Consider the following 15,103-nt stretch of genomic DNA (forward strand, 5'->3'; position numbering starts at 1 on the left):
GTTGGAAGGGGCTGATGGGAATTGTAGTCCATAACATCTGGAGTGCCAAAGGTTCGCCACCATGAGAACTATGAGTGAGAAAAGGGGCGTAAACTCCAGTGTGGGAAATCCCTGGATGTTTAGAGTTGGAGCCTACAGGTTTGTTGTGGTTTGGGGAGGGACCAAAGGAGGAACAAGAACAGTTGGGTTTTACAGTTGGGTTTTACACCCCACCTTTCCCTCCTGAGACTCAAGGTGGTTTACATGCTCCTTTCCCTTCCTCTCTCCATAACAGACAGCTTGTGAGGTAGGTGGGGCTGAGAGATTGGCCATGCTGGATGGGGCTGATGGGAATTATAGTCCATGAACATCTGGAGAGCTGCAGGTTGCTGAAGGGGCCTTTACCTGCTGGCTCACCCTGGGCTACTAATCCTCAGCCTAACCTTCCTACCAGCATGGTTGACATTAGTTAGTTAACTTGATATAGCTGCTCCTGTTTTGGAATAAGGCAGAACTGCTCATTCAATTGGTAGAAACCATCACTAAATCTGGCCAGTGGGGGAAGCAAAGCAGAGAACCTAGTCCTCAACAAAGTAATCTACTAAACCGAACAGTCTGGGACACATGATTGCCCTCGTTAACATGTATTAAAGGGTAGGACAAATAATTCAAATTGCCTGTAAACTTTATTCCAAATATTGTAGCTGAGAATTGAACATGAATTAAAAAAGATTAGTTCAAACATGTAGAATACAAGACTGATTTAGCACAGAAACACTCAGTGGTGATACTTGGAAAGGATGGGCTTGACTCTTAACATCCTGCAAACCTGGAAATATTTGACTTTTGAGGACAGTTCTTCCTACATTCCAGGCATTTATATGGTTTCTCCCCAGTGTGGATTGATGGTTAGTAAGATCTAAATTCCGAGCAAAGCTCTTCCCACAATCTAAATATTTATACTATTTCTCCCCAGTGCAGATTTGTTGATGGGCACTAGGATGTGCCTTTTGAGCAAAGCTCTCTGCACATTTCAAGCATTTAAATGGTCCCCCCCCCCCCCCAGTGTGGATTCGTCAGTGGACAGTAAGGTCTGAATTCCGAGGAAATATAGACAATATAAATGAGATAAAAATAGAGAAATATGCAGAACTGGGCTTGGGGAGGAGTGGCCCAGCCCCACGAATCCACCCCATAAAAAATCTATACCTACGTCACTATGCTGAACTGTGAGTAAAGCTCTTTCCTCACTCCGAGCATTTAAATGGCTTCTCCCCAGTGTGGATTCGTTGATGTTTTGTAAGATGAGAGCTTACAACAAAGCTTTTTCCACACTCCAAGCATTTAAATGGCTTCTCCGCCCTGTGCCTTCGTTGATGGATAGTGAGATTTGAATTCTGAAAAAAGCTCTTTCCACACTCCAAGCATGTATATGGTTTCTTCCCAGTATGGATTTGTTGATGTCGAGTAAGATGTGCTCTGTGAGCAAAGCTCACTCCACACTCCAAACATTTGTATGGTTTCTCCCCAGTGTGCATTCGTTGATGGCTAGTAAGACCTGAATTCCAAGCAAAGCTCTTTCCACACTCTAAGCATCTATACAGTTTCTCCCCAGTGTGGATTTGTTGATGGGCACCAAAATGTTCCTTTTGAGCAAAGACCGTTCCGCATTCCAGGTATTTATATGGTTTCTCCCCAGTGTGCATTCGTTGATGGTTAGTAAGATCCGAATTCTGAGCAAAGCTCTTTCCACACTCCAAGCATTTATATAGTTTCTCCCCAGTGTGTATGCTTTGGTGAACAGCTAAACTTGCCCTCCGAGCAAAGCTCTTTCCACACTCTAGGCATTTGTACGGTTTCTCCCTGGTGTGGATTCGTTGATGGTAATTAAGATGTGTCTTTTGAGCAAAGGTCTTTGCACATTCCAAGCATTTAAATGGTTTCTTCCCAGTGTGGATTCGTTGGTGGACAGTAAGATATGAAGTCTGAGCAAAGCTCTTTCCACACTCCAAGCATTTATATTGTTTCTCCCCTGTGTGGATTTGCTGATGTTTAGTAAGTTGGGACCTCACAACAAAACTCATTCCACACTCCAAGCATTTATATGGTTTCTCCCCAGTGTGGATTTGTTGATAGATAGTGAGATTTGAATTCTGAACAAAGCTATTTCTACAATCAAAAATTTTAGATGGTATCTCCACAGTATGGATTTGTTGATGTTGGGTAAGATGTGAAATGCGAGCAAAGCTCTTTCCACACTTCAAACATTTATATGGTTTCGCCCCAAAGTGGATTTGTTGATGTTGAGTAAGATGTGAATTTTGAGCAAAGCTCTTTTCACACTCCAAACATTTATATATTTTCTCTTCAGTATACTCCAAGCATTTATACGATTCCTCCCCAGTGAGTTCAGTAAGATCAGACCGCTGAGCAAAGCTTTTTTCGCACCCCAAGAACTTGTGTGGTTTCTCCGCAGCCTGGTTTTGTTGATGGATAATAAACTCTGAACTCTGAGCACAATCCATTGCACCCTCCAAGCCTATATATGGACTCTCCTGACTTTGGATTTGTTGATGAGTATGAAGATTGGAATGGTGAGTAAAGCTTTCTACGCACTCTGTGAATTTATATGTTTTCTCTCGAGTGTCAATACGCTGATGGCTAAAAAGTGCTGAACTTTGAGCAAAGCTTTCTCCACTCTCCAAGCAGCTGTACATTTTCTCACCAGTGTGGATTTGTTGATGAGCATCATGGATGCAAGTCTTAGCAAAGCTCTTTCCACATGCCAGGCATTTATGTGCCTCCCCTTTGTGGAGTAAATGCTCGCGAATGTCCCCCTTCAAAACAAAGCTTGTTCTACATTGGAAGCACTTATCTAGCATTTCATTTATGTTAATTTTTCCTGGTGTATCAAGTATCTGGGATTCAGCACCATGAGAAACACAGCATTCATTCCTCCTCAACCATTTTATCTCTGCGCTTTTCTGCTCTTTTTCATCAAATAGGAGGTGTTGGGGTTCTCTCATGGACTTGTTCTGTAGACTATTATCCTCTGGAATAAAAAGAGAAGACTGGTAAGACCTTCAAACAAAACAGAAATCAAGCAATGAAGGCCATTAACTGCTTTTGACAACAATAGGATTGGAATTACATGAAGGGGAGAAAAAGTTTGCCCTGTATCAACCAGCTGCTGATGCTTCCTTGGAGGGTAGTTCTGTGAGAGACAAGGTAGCCCCATGGAACCTCTATGTTCGGAGGCAGTATTCTTTGAATTTAGGATAACTCCTCTTGCTAGGGACGCCAGTTTGAAATGGGAGGCTGGGCTAGAAGGTTATCTGGCCAATCTCTCCTTGAATGCGAATGGAGGTCTGATTGAATTTCCTGCAGAGGGAGTCTGGAGCACAGTTTCTGGCCCTGTCAGCAGAGGTGAGGAAGGGGGTGACTAGAGACTGGGCCTTTCAAGTGGGGACTCCTCATCTGAGGAATATATCCCCTTGAAGCTTACCTTCCTATCTGTTTGAAACCAGGCCAAAACAGATCTTTCCAATCAGGCTTTACCCTTGGGATTGACCTATTCAGCTGTTCTTTCGTCTCTGTGTAACCCAATGAGTGTTCTCAGGGGATTTTTGAGGCAGCTCATATTTTACACTTTTGTTGTGACTCTGGCTTTTAATAATTGATCCTTTTGGGCAGTAGGATGTTATGGGTTTTCTTCAGGTTGTATGGCCATGTTCCAGTAGTATTTCCTCAATTTTCTCAGGAGAAAATACTACTGGAACATGGCCATACACCACAACATCCCAGTGATTCCAGCTGTCAAAGCCTTCGACAATGCTTTTAGGCAGTATTTAGGACTTTATACTAATGTTTTGATTTTTGGTCCAGTTTGAGGTGGTCTGCATATTAATTAGTGTGGAAAGGCAATGTGTTAATAAACCAGTGTGTATAAAAGTTGAAAATAGTATAAATATTTCCACCAGACTTACGCACAAAAAGGCCAACGTTTTGCTCCCCATTTTAAGCTCTCATACGTTTGAGAAAGCTTTCCTGGATGTCCCCTTTGGAGAAACCCCTCTGTCCTCCTGGTGATAAAGTTCAGCCTTGGAAACATTGTAGTTCTACACAAATAAGCAGATACCTGCTGATCTCTTCCTTTCTTCTGGGTCCTGTTCAAGTGGATCTCCAGCTTCTTCCAATGGGGATGTGGAACCAGGATTGTGAACCCGAAGTCCTTCTATAAAAGAAACAAGCAGACCAGTTACTGCCAGACATTCCAACTCTAAGAAATATTCAGATTTTTTAACCAGGATAACTAAACCTCAACTACAAATAATGGACAAAAAGGAGGAACCAAATATTTTAAACTCCTGAATTATACACCCAAAAGGAGAGGAGGGTGATTCTGCTTGGATTGAGTAGTATCAAAGCAGCTGATACAGAGAGCGCCTCAAAGTGGAGGAATAGTGAGCAGGGAAATTCAGTATAGGGAAGGGAAAGGCCTAGCCTAGACAAAAGCACCAGGATAATGTTTTGTGGCCCTCAGCCAAGGCAAGAAGGATCCCACAACCCAACATGACAACATCTAAACAGCTACAAGAAAAACTCCCTGTCTAGAGGCTCTTCTCCTTTCAGAGACCCCACAAACCTTTCAAGATAAGAAAAGACAACAAAAAACTCCCACTACAATCTGAATTTTTTTGTCATCTGAATTCTGCATTTAGACTTTTTCTGGAATTCTGGAATTAAGACTTTTTAAAACACTCAACATGGAAAAAGCCCTGTCTCCTCTTCTCTTCCAGCCAGAGCAGGGAAAAAGCACCAGTCCAAATGAATTCAAGGTACCGTATATACTCGTGTATAAGTCGACCCGCATATAAGTCGAGGCACCTAATTTTACCACAAAAAGCTGGGAAAACTTATTGACTCGCGTATAAGTCGAGGGTGGGAAATGCAGCAGCTGCTGGTAAATTTCAAAAATAAAAATAGATACCAATAAAATTACATCAATTGAGGCATCAGTAGGTTAAATGTTTTTGAATATTTATTTCAAAGAAAAACAGTAAACTGTAAGTGGAAAAGAGCGTCAACAAGAACAATATGGTATCAACAATAACTTTAAAAGTACAAAAACCTTAGCTCAATCCTCAGCAACCAAGCTAAAACACAAGAGTTAAAATCTCTTCAAAACTGGATTCCTAATCATCATCTGTAATGTCCAAATGTAACTCCAACTTAGATTTTAAGAGGGATATTATCAGAAATGGAAAATCTACTTATTAGCTTCCCATTGTAAACAATGGGGGATGGGGCGCCCTTTTGGGGATCAATAACTTTGGATCCCCCGGGACCCAAACTTCACCAAACCTGGTTATTGGAATTATATAGAGATTCCCTCTCTTGGATGAGACCAGCCAGGTTTGGTGAAGTTTGGTTTAGAGGGTCCACAGTTATGGACCCTCAAAAGGGTACCCCCATCTACTAATAGCTCCCATTGAAAACAATGGGGAATGGGGGCACTTCCTTTGGGAGTCCATAACTTTGGACCCCCTGAACCAAACTTTACCAAACTTGGCTGGTATCATCAGGGAGTGTTCCTCTCTTGAGGGTGGCTCCTGGTAAAATTTGGTGTCGCTAGCATAAAAAACTGCGCCCCCTGCTGGCCAATGGCAAAGTGTGCTAAAAAAAACACACACAAAAATTTTGTATTGACCAATGCAAGATATAAGTCGAGGGGAGCTTTTTCAGCATTAAAAATGTGCTGAAAAAATCGACTTATACATGAGTATATACGGTAAGTCCAGCAGGCTAGAATTCAGCCAGTGACGCTTACTGTGCCAGAGAGCCAAAACTTCACCTACAAAAATCTCGTTTTTCTTGGTTTTTTCTTCAGATCTCTTCCCCCCTCATTTTATTGAATTTGTGAATCATGCCTAAGCATACACTGGTGTTAACAGAATGAAGACCCCCAGAAGGACCCCAGTTCTTCCCCCTTCGTCCCACCCTGATCCTCTCGGGAGTTGTAATGTTCTTAGGGCAAGAAAATGTCTTCTGAACTTGGTAAAATGCATGTTGAAGTCCATGTACAAATACTGTTATTGTCTTTTTAAAAATGCTCGTTTTCAAGTTTTCTCTGAAAGGCTGAAGATGAGGTCTCACAGACATCCCATAAACTGTTACGGAGGAAAATCCTCCTCCTGCCCTGCTTTCAAATGATTTTTCCTGCACTCAGGATTCTGTTCCCATTGAAGAACACGACGTTTGCTCAATCCTCAGGGGTGGGCCTGCCTCCTCTACCATGTTCTTTTTTGCTTACAAACCAATATTTTAAGATACACATTAACACTAACAGAGTCCAGTAATTAGGCGGTATCTCCTTCCTTGCCTGGCTTTGGACCTTCTACATTCTGCTATTGAGGGTCTCCACTGGAAAAGCCCTACCAGCGTCATAGGACTTTCAAGGCCAGAGAGGGACAGACGTGGTTTGCCATTGCTTTACCTTGCACAGTGTCCCTGGAATTCCTTTGTGGTCTTCCACTCAAGTACCAACCTGGACTAACCCAGCTTAGCTTCTGAGAACTGAAGAGATCAGGCTAGCCTGGCCCATCCATATCAGGGCTCGGGTCCTTTTTAGAGGGAAGGGCTTCAGTCTTTATTAACTGTGAATCAAGGGAAATGAGATCCTTACCCAGAGAAGCCACATTCTGCCAATTGTCCTCCAAGACTTCCTTGTGAAGTTTTCTTTGATCCAGATCCAGCAGAGCCCACTCCTCCTCAGAGAAATGGACACACACCTCCTCAAAGGTCACCAGACCCTGAAAAGAGAAACAAATCAATACTTCTCTCTTTTCAGAGGCGGTTTCCACACAGTCAATTACAGCGCTGGGACATCGGTGTTATGTGCTACGCAGCAGCGACGGAGCGTTCGCTTGGGCAACGATGTTATCGGAATTACGCAGTGACGTTAAGCTGCTGCGATTCGCATGGGAGCGTCGCTGGGATGCTGCTTTGTATTATTTCGTTTGCGCTTGTTCGCCCTACCAAACATGGCTGCCGCCAGTGCTGGATGCCCTTGGGCGGGGTTTCCGCCATCGATTGCAGCCTGACGCTTTGCACGAATGCGCCTGTGGAGCGCCGTTGTTTGTAAAACTTGCTTGTTTAGCTACTTTTGATTACGTCGCTTCATAGCTGTGCAAGCGTTTTGGCATCGCCATAGCATCTGCGCTCCGCCGATGGGCATGCGAATGGACCGCCACAAACGCTGCTTTGAGCGTTTGTCGATCGGCTTATTTTGCCTGTGCGGAAACCACCACAGATAATGTAAGAAACATTCCTCTTCTAACACCAATCCAAATAGAATATAATAAACTTTCTGAACCACCATGACACATTTTCATTTTCTATCCAGTGAGCAGAACAGACAGCAGCTGGGGGAAAGGAGAGAGGGGGATTCACTCGGCCCAGGGAGGTGATGAGAGGCACCCAGGGGCAAGAGCCAGAGTGGCAAACTTACCTGATCAGGCTGCACAGAATCTGCTTTCTCTCTGCCCCAGAGAGATGGGAAGGATTGTAGGGCACCACCTGGAAGGATGCGAAAGTAAGTGGAAGGCATCCTGTACTTTCTGAGTACTTAGCAATTCAGTTCTATGGGGAAAATAAGATTCTTCCTGTCTTGGCTCAGGATCACAATTATCCTTGCATCCTGATTTCAGATTTTTAAATTCTTCCACACTTCAGTCAAATCCAGTCTGAATACGGTTATTGTCTACAAAAGTATGGTCTGTTTGTTCAGTGATAAAGAATTCAGAGAGGTTAGAAGGAAGAACTCTGGTGCAAAGAATAGGCAGTTGTGAACCTATGACAGAAACTCAAATATCAAATCCCAGTGACACATTACCTTTATTGTATCTGTATGGCTTCTTCTGGATTTTCTACTTGTTCTACAATCTAAGCTCAATGATATTATATGACTTACTAGGAATCTTCACCGTTGAATTCTCATATTCTGAACCTAATCATTACTTTTTTCCTACCTTGTAATCAGGTGGTTGCCCGACATCCTAATCTGATCTGCTTACTGATTGCGCAAAGTTTCTTTTTTATCATAGATATATTCTGTCTTGAGTCCCAGTTAAAAAGGCAGAGTATCAATGAAAATAGTGTTGTTGGTAGTGCAAAGGGCTATCAAGTCACAGTTGACTCAAGGTGACCCCATAGGGTTTTCGTGGGAAGAGATGTCCAGAGGTGGTTTGCCATTAGCTGCTTCTATGTGAGCTGAGAGTGTTCTGACAGAACTGTGACTGGCCCAAGGTCACCCAGCAGGCTTCATGTGGAGGAGTGGGGAATCGAACCTGGCTCTCCAGATTGGAGTCCACCTCTCTTAACCACTACGCCACACTGGTTCTCAAGATTACATTACAATGCAGGTATTCAGTTCCATTCCACATCCCAACTGGCTTAATTCCTTTTGGACAAAGAACAAAGAACAATCTGGTTTATGTCAGTTTAGCTATCTGTCATCAAAGTTCACACCAATTACCAGGTGCATGATGGAGGTTGGATTATATAGGGAATGGCTCTGACTGGTAAAAGTTGGTAACTGGTAAAAGTTGCCCGAGGCTGGTTTTTACTCCACGTTTTTGCTTCCTAAGATGAAATTTCTAAACTGCAGCCCACCTACTCTCAAGGAGGAAATGCACTGGAAGCAACACCCCTTTCGATCTTACCTGGAGAAGCTATTCTGTGGTAACCCTCTTGGGCGATCCTTCCCTGCACCTGAAACAGAAGTGGGGATGCGAGAAAGGGGAGGCTGATGAGAAAAGGAACAGGAAACAGGCTAGCTTGGGTTCAAAAAGTGGGAGTAATCCTTGGAGATTTCAAGGGGATCCTTGATCGTATCCATTGACCCCCCTCCCTGTCATAGTTCACAGATTAATGCCTCTCACTTGCTGGTCCTGATTCTTGTCCACTTCCTGGCTCAAGAGGAAACCTTCTGCCAGGGCCACTGCCTGGGAACTGGACTCCGGCCCGCATTCCCTGACCCAGTTCTCCATCTCTGGAGGCAGGAGGACCAGGAACTGCTCCAGAATCACCAGGTCCAGCATCTCCTTCTTGCTGTGTCTTTCTGGCTTCAGCCACTGGCGACAAAGATGGTGGAGTTGACTGCAAACTTTTCGTGGGCCCTCGGCTTCCTGGTAGCGGAAGTGCCTGAATTGCTTGCATTGCACATCTAAAGGGAGGACCTCGTTGTCTTCCGGGTTCTTCTTCATGGCTACTTCCCACAGTTCTCTTCTGCTCCCAGCCTCGGAGGCATCGAGGCCTTCTCTTGATTCAAAGACTGCTGAGTCTAGCTCTCTCCTCATCCTCCCTTCCTCTGCCAGGTTCTTCTGTACAGGCAAGTTCCGGATCTGTGACCTGCAAAGCAAAACTGATTTTGGGACTGAGATTTTATAAATTCACAAACATACATATACAATATGGCTCCTGCGTCCAAAAAAGACCTGTGATTCATGAGAGACCATATTAAAATCAAGGGTTTTTGTCTTCTGGACTTCTGCTTTATGTTGCTACAATCGATAAACACTGAAATGAGTGAATAGGTAGCAGGAGGGACCAAATAGTATAGTGGTTACAATGTCGGATCTTATCTGGGAGAGCAGGTTTGAATCCCCACCCTGCCATGAAAGCTAGCAAGGTGACCTTGGGCAAGTTCCACAATAAGGACAAAGGACAGATTCAAACTATCTCTATGGTAGATTCAACAAGGGTCCTAAGGAACAACGTATTTGTGATTGTGGCTCAAACCAGATAGAGGATGTAAAGCACTATATTTTGCACTGTCCTATGTATGATCATATTAGGAATATATATCTTTAAAATATTCTCGATAAACTATCTGTTACTGAGGAGAATAATGTGTGTTTCATGATGGCCGATGTTTTTGAGGAAGTCACACATAGGGTAGCTACATTTATATTTCTTTCTACCCAAGTTAGAACACAGAAAGGTTATAGTTTAAAGAACAAATTATAAGATGCAAGTTCTGAAAATTTGTAAATTCCTTAAGGTCATGTTTTACCATTCGTGTATATAATTTGGTTTAAAAATGGATTGTGTCTTAAACTGTAGATTTATGATGTAATTTGAAAGGTCTATGGCTAACAAATAAAGACTCTAGTTAAGAATCCCCACCCGGCCAGTCTCACACTCTCAGACTGACACACCTTATAGGGCTGTTGTGAATATAAATTGAAGAAGGGAAGATCATAGAAAGCCTCTTGGGTCTGAAGTGGCATATAAAAGATATTTAAACATTAAATAAGGACAAAGAGCAGATTCAAAAGAGCAGCAGAAGGTCTCAAAGCATAAAGTAGCATTGACTCCCTAGGTTTCCATTTTTTTTTGCCCTTTCTTGTTCCAGCAAACAGCAGCTGGGTTTCTTTGCAGAAACCAGTGGAGCATTGAAAGAGAAAGACACATAACTTTCCACCAGCTGTGCAGAAAAAAAATGTGGCTTTTGAAGGCCACCTTTCATTGAGGTGTTGTTGATCTGCATAGTGTAGTATGGTTTGGTTCATAATTAGCTGCTCAAGGATTTATGCTTTAATGGTCTGTTTGGGCACGCAGTATTTTTATTAAGAACTATGAATCTTTGTGTTTTTATTACACTTTGCCTTTTAAGCCACCTCCTTAGATACGCAGCACAGAATTCTCTAAATAAATCATAATACTAATAGCAAAGTTGGGCAAATCTTTGGATACTTAAATCTACAGACTGGATCTAAGAAAAGGCAAGATAGATTTTTCAAGGAACCAGAAAAGCAGGACCCAAAGGTTTACAGAAAAATGTGCTTTCTAAAATAAAAATAAAAATTGGGAGGGTTTTTTTTAAAAACTCAGAAATGGTAAAAGGAATGACCGTATATTTAAACAGTGGATTCCCTTAGTGGCTGCTGCTAGGCAACCAGAGTGTTCCAAGGCTTCAGGAAAAGCAACAGAGAGGAGCAGAACCCTTTTCAGGTCCATTTTGGCCTTTAAGGGAGGGCACCTTGGCGCAGGATTGACTGGAGTAAACACCTCCAGGTTAGGAAATACTGGAGAATTTGTGGCAGAATCTGAGAAGGCCAAGGTTTGTGGAGGAGATAGGCCTCAGCTGGATGGATTGTCCATCTTCCAAAGCAGCAATATGCGGAGGGAGATACAGGGAAAAGTTATGTGCCACCACACAAGTCCTTGAAGGTGTCCTACGATGCATGTAGGCCTCATCCAATGGCTGGCACCACACAATTGGGCCACAGTTTTCCTAGGCAGAGGCTGCCAGGGTGGGGGAGGGGAAGTAGAAGACAGGGTGGCTGTTGGTTGGGAAGGAGATGTGGTTACCAAAGGAACGGAGGGACCTCAGAGGGGAATAATGCAGGAGACTACAGCCTCCAAAGCTCCCATTTCCACCAGCGGAACCACATTTGTCAGCCTCCAAGAGGGTGGATGAAGCTTCACCTCCCAAACCTCATCATCTCGGCTGCTGCACCCCCAGATCTGCAGGGATTTTCCAACTTGGAGCTGGAAACCCTAAAGGAGAACCGAACTCTGTACCTGGGAGATCTATTGTGATGCCTGGCAATCTCTCCCCCCCCCCTCACCCCCAGAGGTTGGCAGCCCTGGAAGGAGAGAAGTGAGCAAGAAATGGGGCTTTCATGAAAAGAAAAAAGTATCGGGGGAGTAGGAAATGAGATACTTCTGACAAATTATTGTTGGTTCCCCCTTGGAAATCAACATTTTTAGCCTCCAACACAACAAAGTATGGCAGAAACCTTTCAGTGCATGTGGCTGATTTGAGAAAACCAAGGCTGTCTGTCTGAGAACTTGGGGACCCATCACAAAGCGACTGGATTGTCCCAGGGGTCCGTGACTCCAAGAGCAGGTGTAACCCCCATGCCCAGAATGGGTTGAACCAGTAAGGGGGTGGAGACTCAGAGCAGCAGAAAGGCTGCAGAGCTCTTTGGAGAAGACAAGGCTACCAGACTCGGACCTTGATTTCTATAAGCCCTTAACACCTTGTTAAGGGTTTCTTTTTGTGGTTGTAATGGGTGAGAGTTCTCCTGGAAACCTTCATCATGCTGCATCCTGTTCATCAAGCCCTTGGAGTCTTCAGGAGCCAACCCACTTGCAAAGAAGAATTGGACTTGGCAGTCGACTGTAACTAGAAGGACTTGAAATGCAACCTGAACAGGACCTTGAATTGTAATGTTAAATGTTGATGTTTAATGTTATTTGTAAAGAGAAGTAAACTGTTTTGTTTAAATTTGGTTCTTTGCAACTCCTTCCAAGTACTGCCCCACAGAAACCACAAGCTGAGGTTACACAGGTGCAGATTTCAAGCAATGAAAAATGCTGTGTTAGCAAAGGACACCCAAGTGTGCCAGAAGCCACAGCAAAGAAGATTTGCTGCCAGGAGTAAAAAGCGCCTTGTGTGAACCACAGCACATTGGAGAGGAAGACCCTCCCCCCCCCCCCTTCAACTTTCCTCTTTCAGAACAGCAAGGAGAAAAGGCTGCAGGGCTTTAGGGACAGCCCAGCCCCACAACAAAGGCAGGTTGATGGGAAACGTGGCAGAGGAAAATGCACAAAGAGAGGAGATTTTGCTGGAGTTTGGAGGGAGCAGCTGAAGGGGCAGAAGGAGCAAAGAAGGGCAGGAAGTGCAGCAGATATTCCCGGGGGGGGGGGGGGGGAGCCCAGCTCAGCCTCCGGGCAAGGAGAGGAAGAAAGGCAGCTGCTGCCAGGGAGCAAGTTGGGAAAAGGCTCTGCAACTAGAGAAGTTGGGAAAAAGTTGGGAAGTTGGGAAAAGGCTCTGCAACTAGACATAAGAACAGTTTTTCCCCGAATGCCATCACTCTGTTAAACAAATAATTCCCTCGATAATGTCAAACTATTTATTATATATTTATTATATAATTACTGCACTACTTTTTTCATCATTCCTATTACCCATCTCCTCCCAATTGTGACTGTATGACTATAGCCTGTGCTGACATTTCATTTTATTTTATGATTTTACATTTTATGTTTTTATTACTATTGATTGTTTCCTGATTGCTTACTAGACCTATATGACAATCATTAAGTGCTGTACCTTATGATTCTTGACAAATGTATTTTTCTTTTAGGTACACTGAGAGCATATGCACCGGAGACAAATTCCTTGTGTGTCCAATCACACTTGGCCAATAAAGATTCTATTCTATTCTATTCTATTCTATTCTATTCTATTCTATTCTATTCAATACGAACCCTCCCCCGGGTTTCATGATGCTCCGTTGACATTCTTGCTTCCCTGGGGGGTTTGGAAGGGGTGGATCCTGCAGGTCTTTTTGCAACACCCCAAATGCACCCCCCACCACCCCGACTCTCCCCCTCTTCAAACAAAGGAGATGCTGTGCAAAGGAAATCTGCTTTTCTCGCTTACCTGCTTCCTAACAACTCTCCCAGCGCCGCCTCCTCCCTCTCCCCTCCCATCTGCACAAATGGAGGCGGAAGAGACTGGGCAAGTCAGGTGATCCTCTCTGTTGATGCCACTCTAGGAATTCGGACTCCTTCCCTTTAACCCTCAGAGTGACTCCTTGCACAGGGCAAAAAGGACCTCCTCCTGGGTTCCCCCCCCCCCCCGAGGCTGCCCCAGTTTCCCCAGGCAGCCTCACTCTGATCAAAGGGAAGTCATTCTTAAAAGTTTTTACAGCTTCCCTGAATAAAAAGAAACTGAAATAGCTGACGCTTAAAACTAAAATCTAAATCTAACATTGGTATTGCAAGGTTTAATGGACACACCGTTGAAACAAAAAAACAAACAAACATAGGGATTGGAAAATAACCAAAGTTTCCATTTAGAGGGCATTTCTTCTTCTGTCACAAGCATCTAACCAGCTCTGCAAAGAGTTTGGGGAATTGCATAGAATCTTGACTGGGAAATTCATGGAGAGTCTGGATCAGGGGTAGGGAACCTTTAACACTCAAAGAGCCATTTGGACCCGTTTTCCACGGGAAAAGAAAACACTTGGAGCCGCAAATAATTTTTGACATTTAAAATAAAGATAACACTGTATATATTGGGGTTTTTTTTACCTTTTACTCTGCTCATTCTGAGAAGCGCATGGATGCATCCGCCCTGCTGCCTGCAGGGCAGGCAAGGATGGGGCCAGCGGCTCGGCCTCGCTGGCCGCCAGGAAAGCGCCCGCCCCACTCCAAAGGGGCAGGCGAGAGGGGAAGCCCGCGGCACGGCCCAGCCGGCCGTGGGCAGTTGGTGTGCCTGCCCTGCTGCCTTCAGGGCGGGTAAGGATGAGGCCCGCGGCTCAGCTCGTGGAGCCGCAGTGCAAGGGCAGAAGAGCCGCATGCGGCTCCCTACCCCTGGTCTGGATGATGCCTGAGGAAGGTGTGGGGGGGGGGGGCGTGGCAGGTTATAATGCTATATAGTCCAGCCTCCAAAGTGATCTCCAAAGTGCTCTGTTTGACATATGACGCGCCACCCAGAATCAAAATTGACACACTTCCTGGGTCTGCTCTACAGCGCTCAAACTCTATTGCTGACCCTGTGCCCGCCCTGCAGGGCTTGTCGTCGCATGGCTGAATGCCCGATGCCACAGTTGTTCTCTGGTGTGTGTCTTTATTCCCTGACAACTAGGGCTGTGTGCTTTCCTAGTGCTGGGGTTCTGGCCAGGATTTCAGGCCAAACTGCTTTCAATCAGACCCCAGCTTTAAAGACCCTCAAAACTGCTTACAATCTCCCTACAAAGGGCACTAGTGAGGCAGGTGTGGGGCTTGGAGAATAGTGACTGGCTTTGGTCACCCAACATGCTTCATGATCAAATGTACAACAAACTCCCTAGGGATTTCAGTAGCGCTGCTACTGATCACCCCACCACCATCCTGTGTACTTACAAGGAAGGGTGGGGAAACAGACCGTGTGGGAACATTCCTTTCCACACAACGCTGCAGGTAACTGTAACTTTAGGAATGCTGTGTAACTTGGGTGCCTTCAATCTGCTTTTTGGATTTTGTATAATGCCATAGTTCTCGGGCTCTGCATGAAAACCTAGAAGGGGGGGTATATATAAACTGTAACATATCTACAATAACA

At 44.5% G+C, this 15,103-nt stretch overlaps 3 protein-coding genes across 3 annotated transcripts in view; 1 reads left to right on the forward strand and 2 right to left on the reverse strand.

Annotated features, from left to right (window-relative positions):
• Positions 1-13,507, reverse strand: part of LOC125428557 (zinc finger protein 420-like) — a 37,036-nt gene extending 23,529 nt beyond the window's left edge. The window contains 3 exon segments of the mRNA XM_048488866.1: positions 8,703-8,751; positions 8,922-9,390; positions 13,439-13,507. Coding sequence (XP_048344823.1) covers positions 8,703-8,751; positions 8,922-9,390; positions 13,439-13,488 — 568 coding nt within the window. The 5' untranslated portion in view covers positions 13,489-13,507.
• TAP2 (transporter 2, ATP binding cassette subfamily B member) overlaps positions 1-15,103 on the forward strand; it is a 1,062,867-nt gene that overhangs the window by 925,414 nt on the left and 122,350 nt on the right. The gene's annotated exons all lie outside the window — the stretch shown is intronic.
• Positions 1-15,103, reverse strand: part of LOC125428531 (zinc finger protein 708-like) — a 1,111,878-nt gene that overhangs the window by 756,684 nt on the left and 340,091 nt on the right. The gene's annotated exons all lie outside the window — the stretch shown is intronic.

Source organism: Sphaerodactylus townsendi, linkage group LG03, assembly GCF_021028975.2.
Source record: "Sphaerodactylus townsendi isolate TG3544 linkage group LG03, MPM_Stown_v2.3, whole genome shotgun sequence".
Lineage (NCBI taxonomy): Eukaryota > Metazoa > Chordata > Lepidosauria > Squamata > Sphaerodactylidae > Sphaerodactylus > Sphaerodactylus townsendi.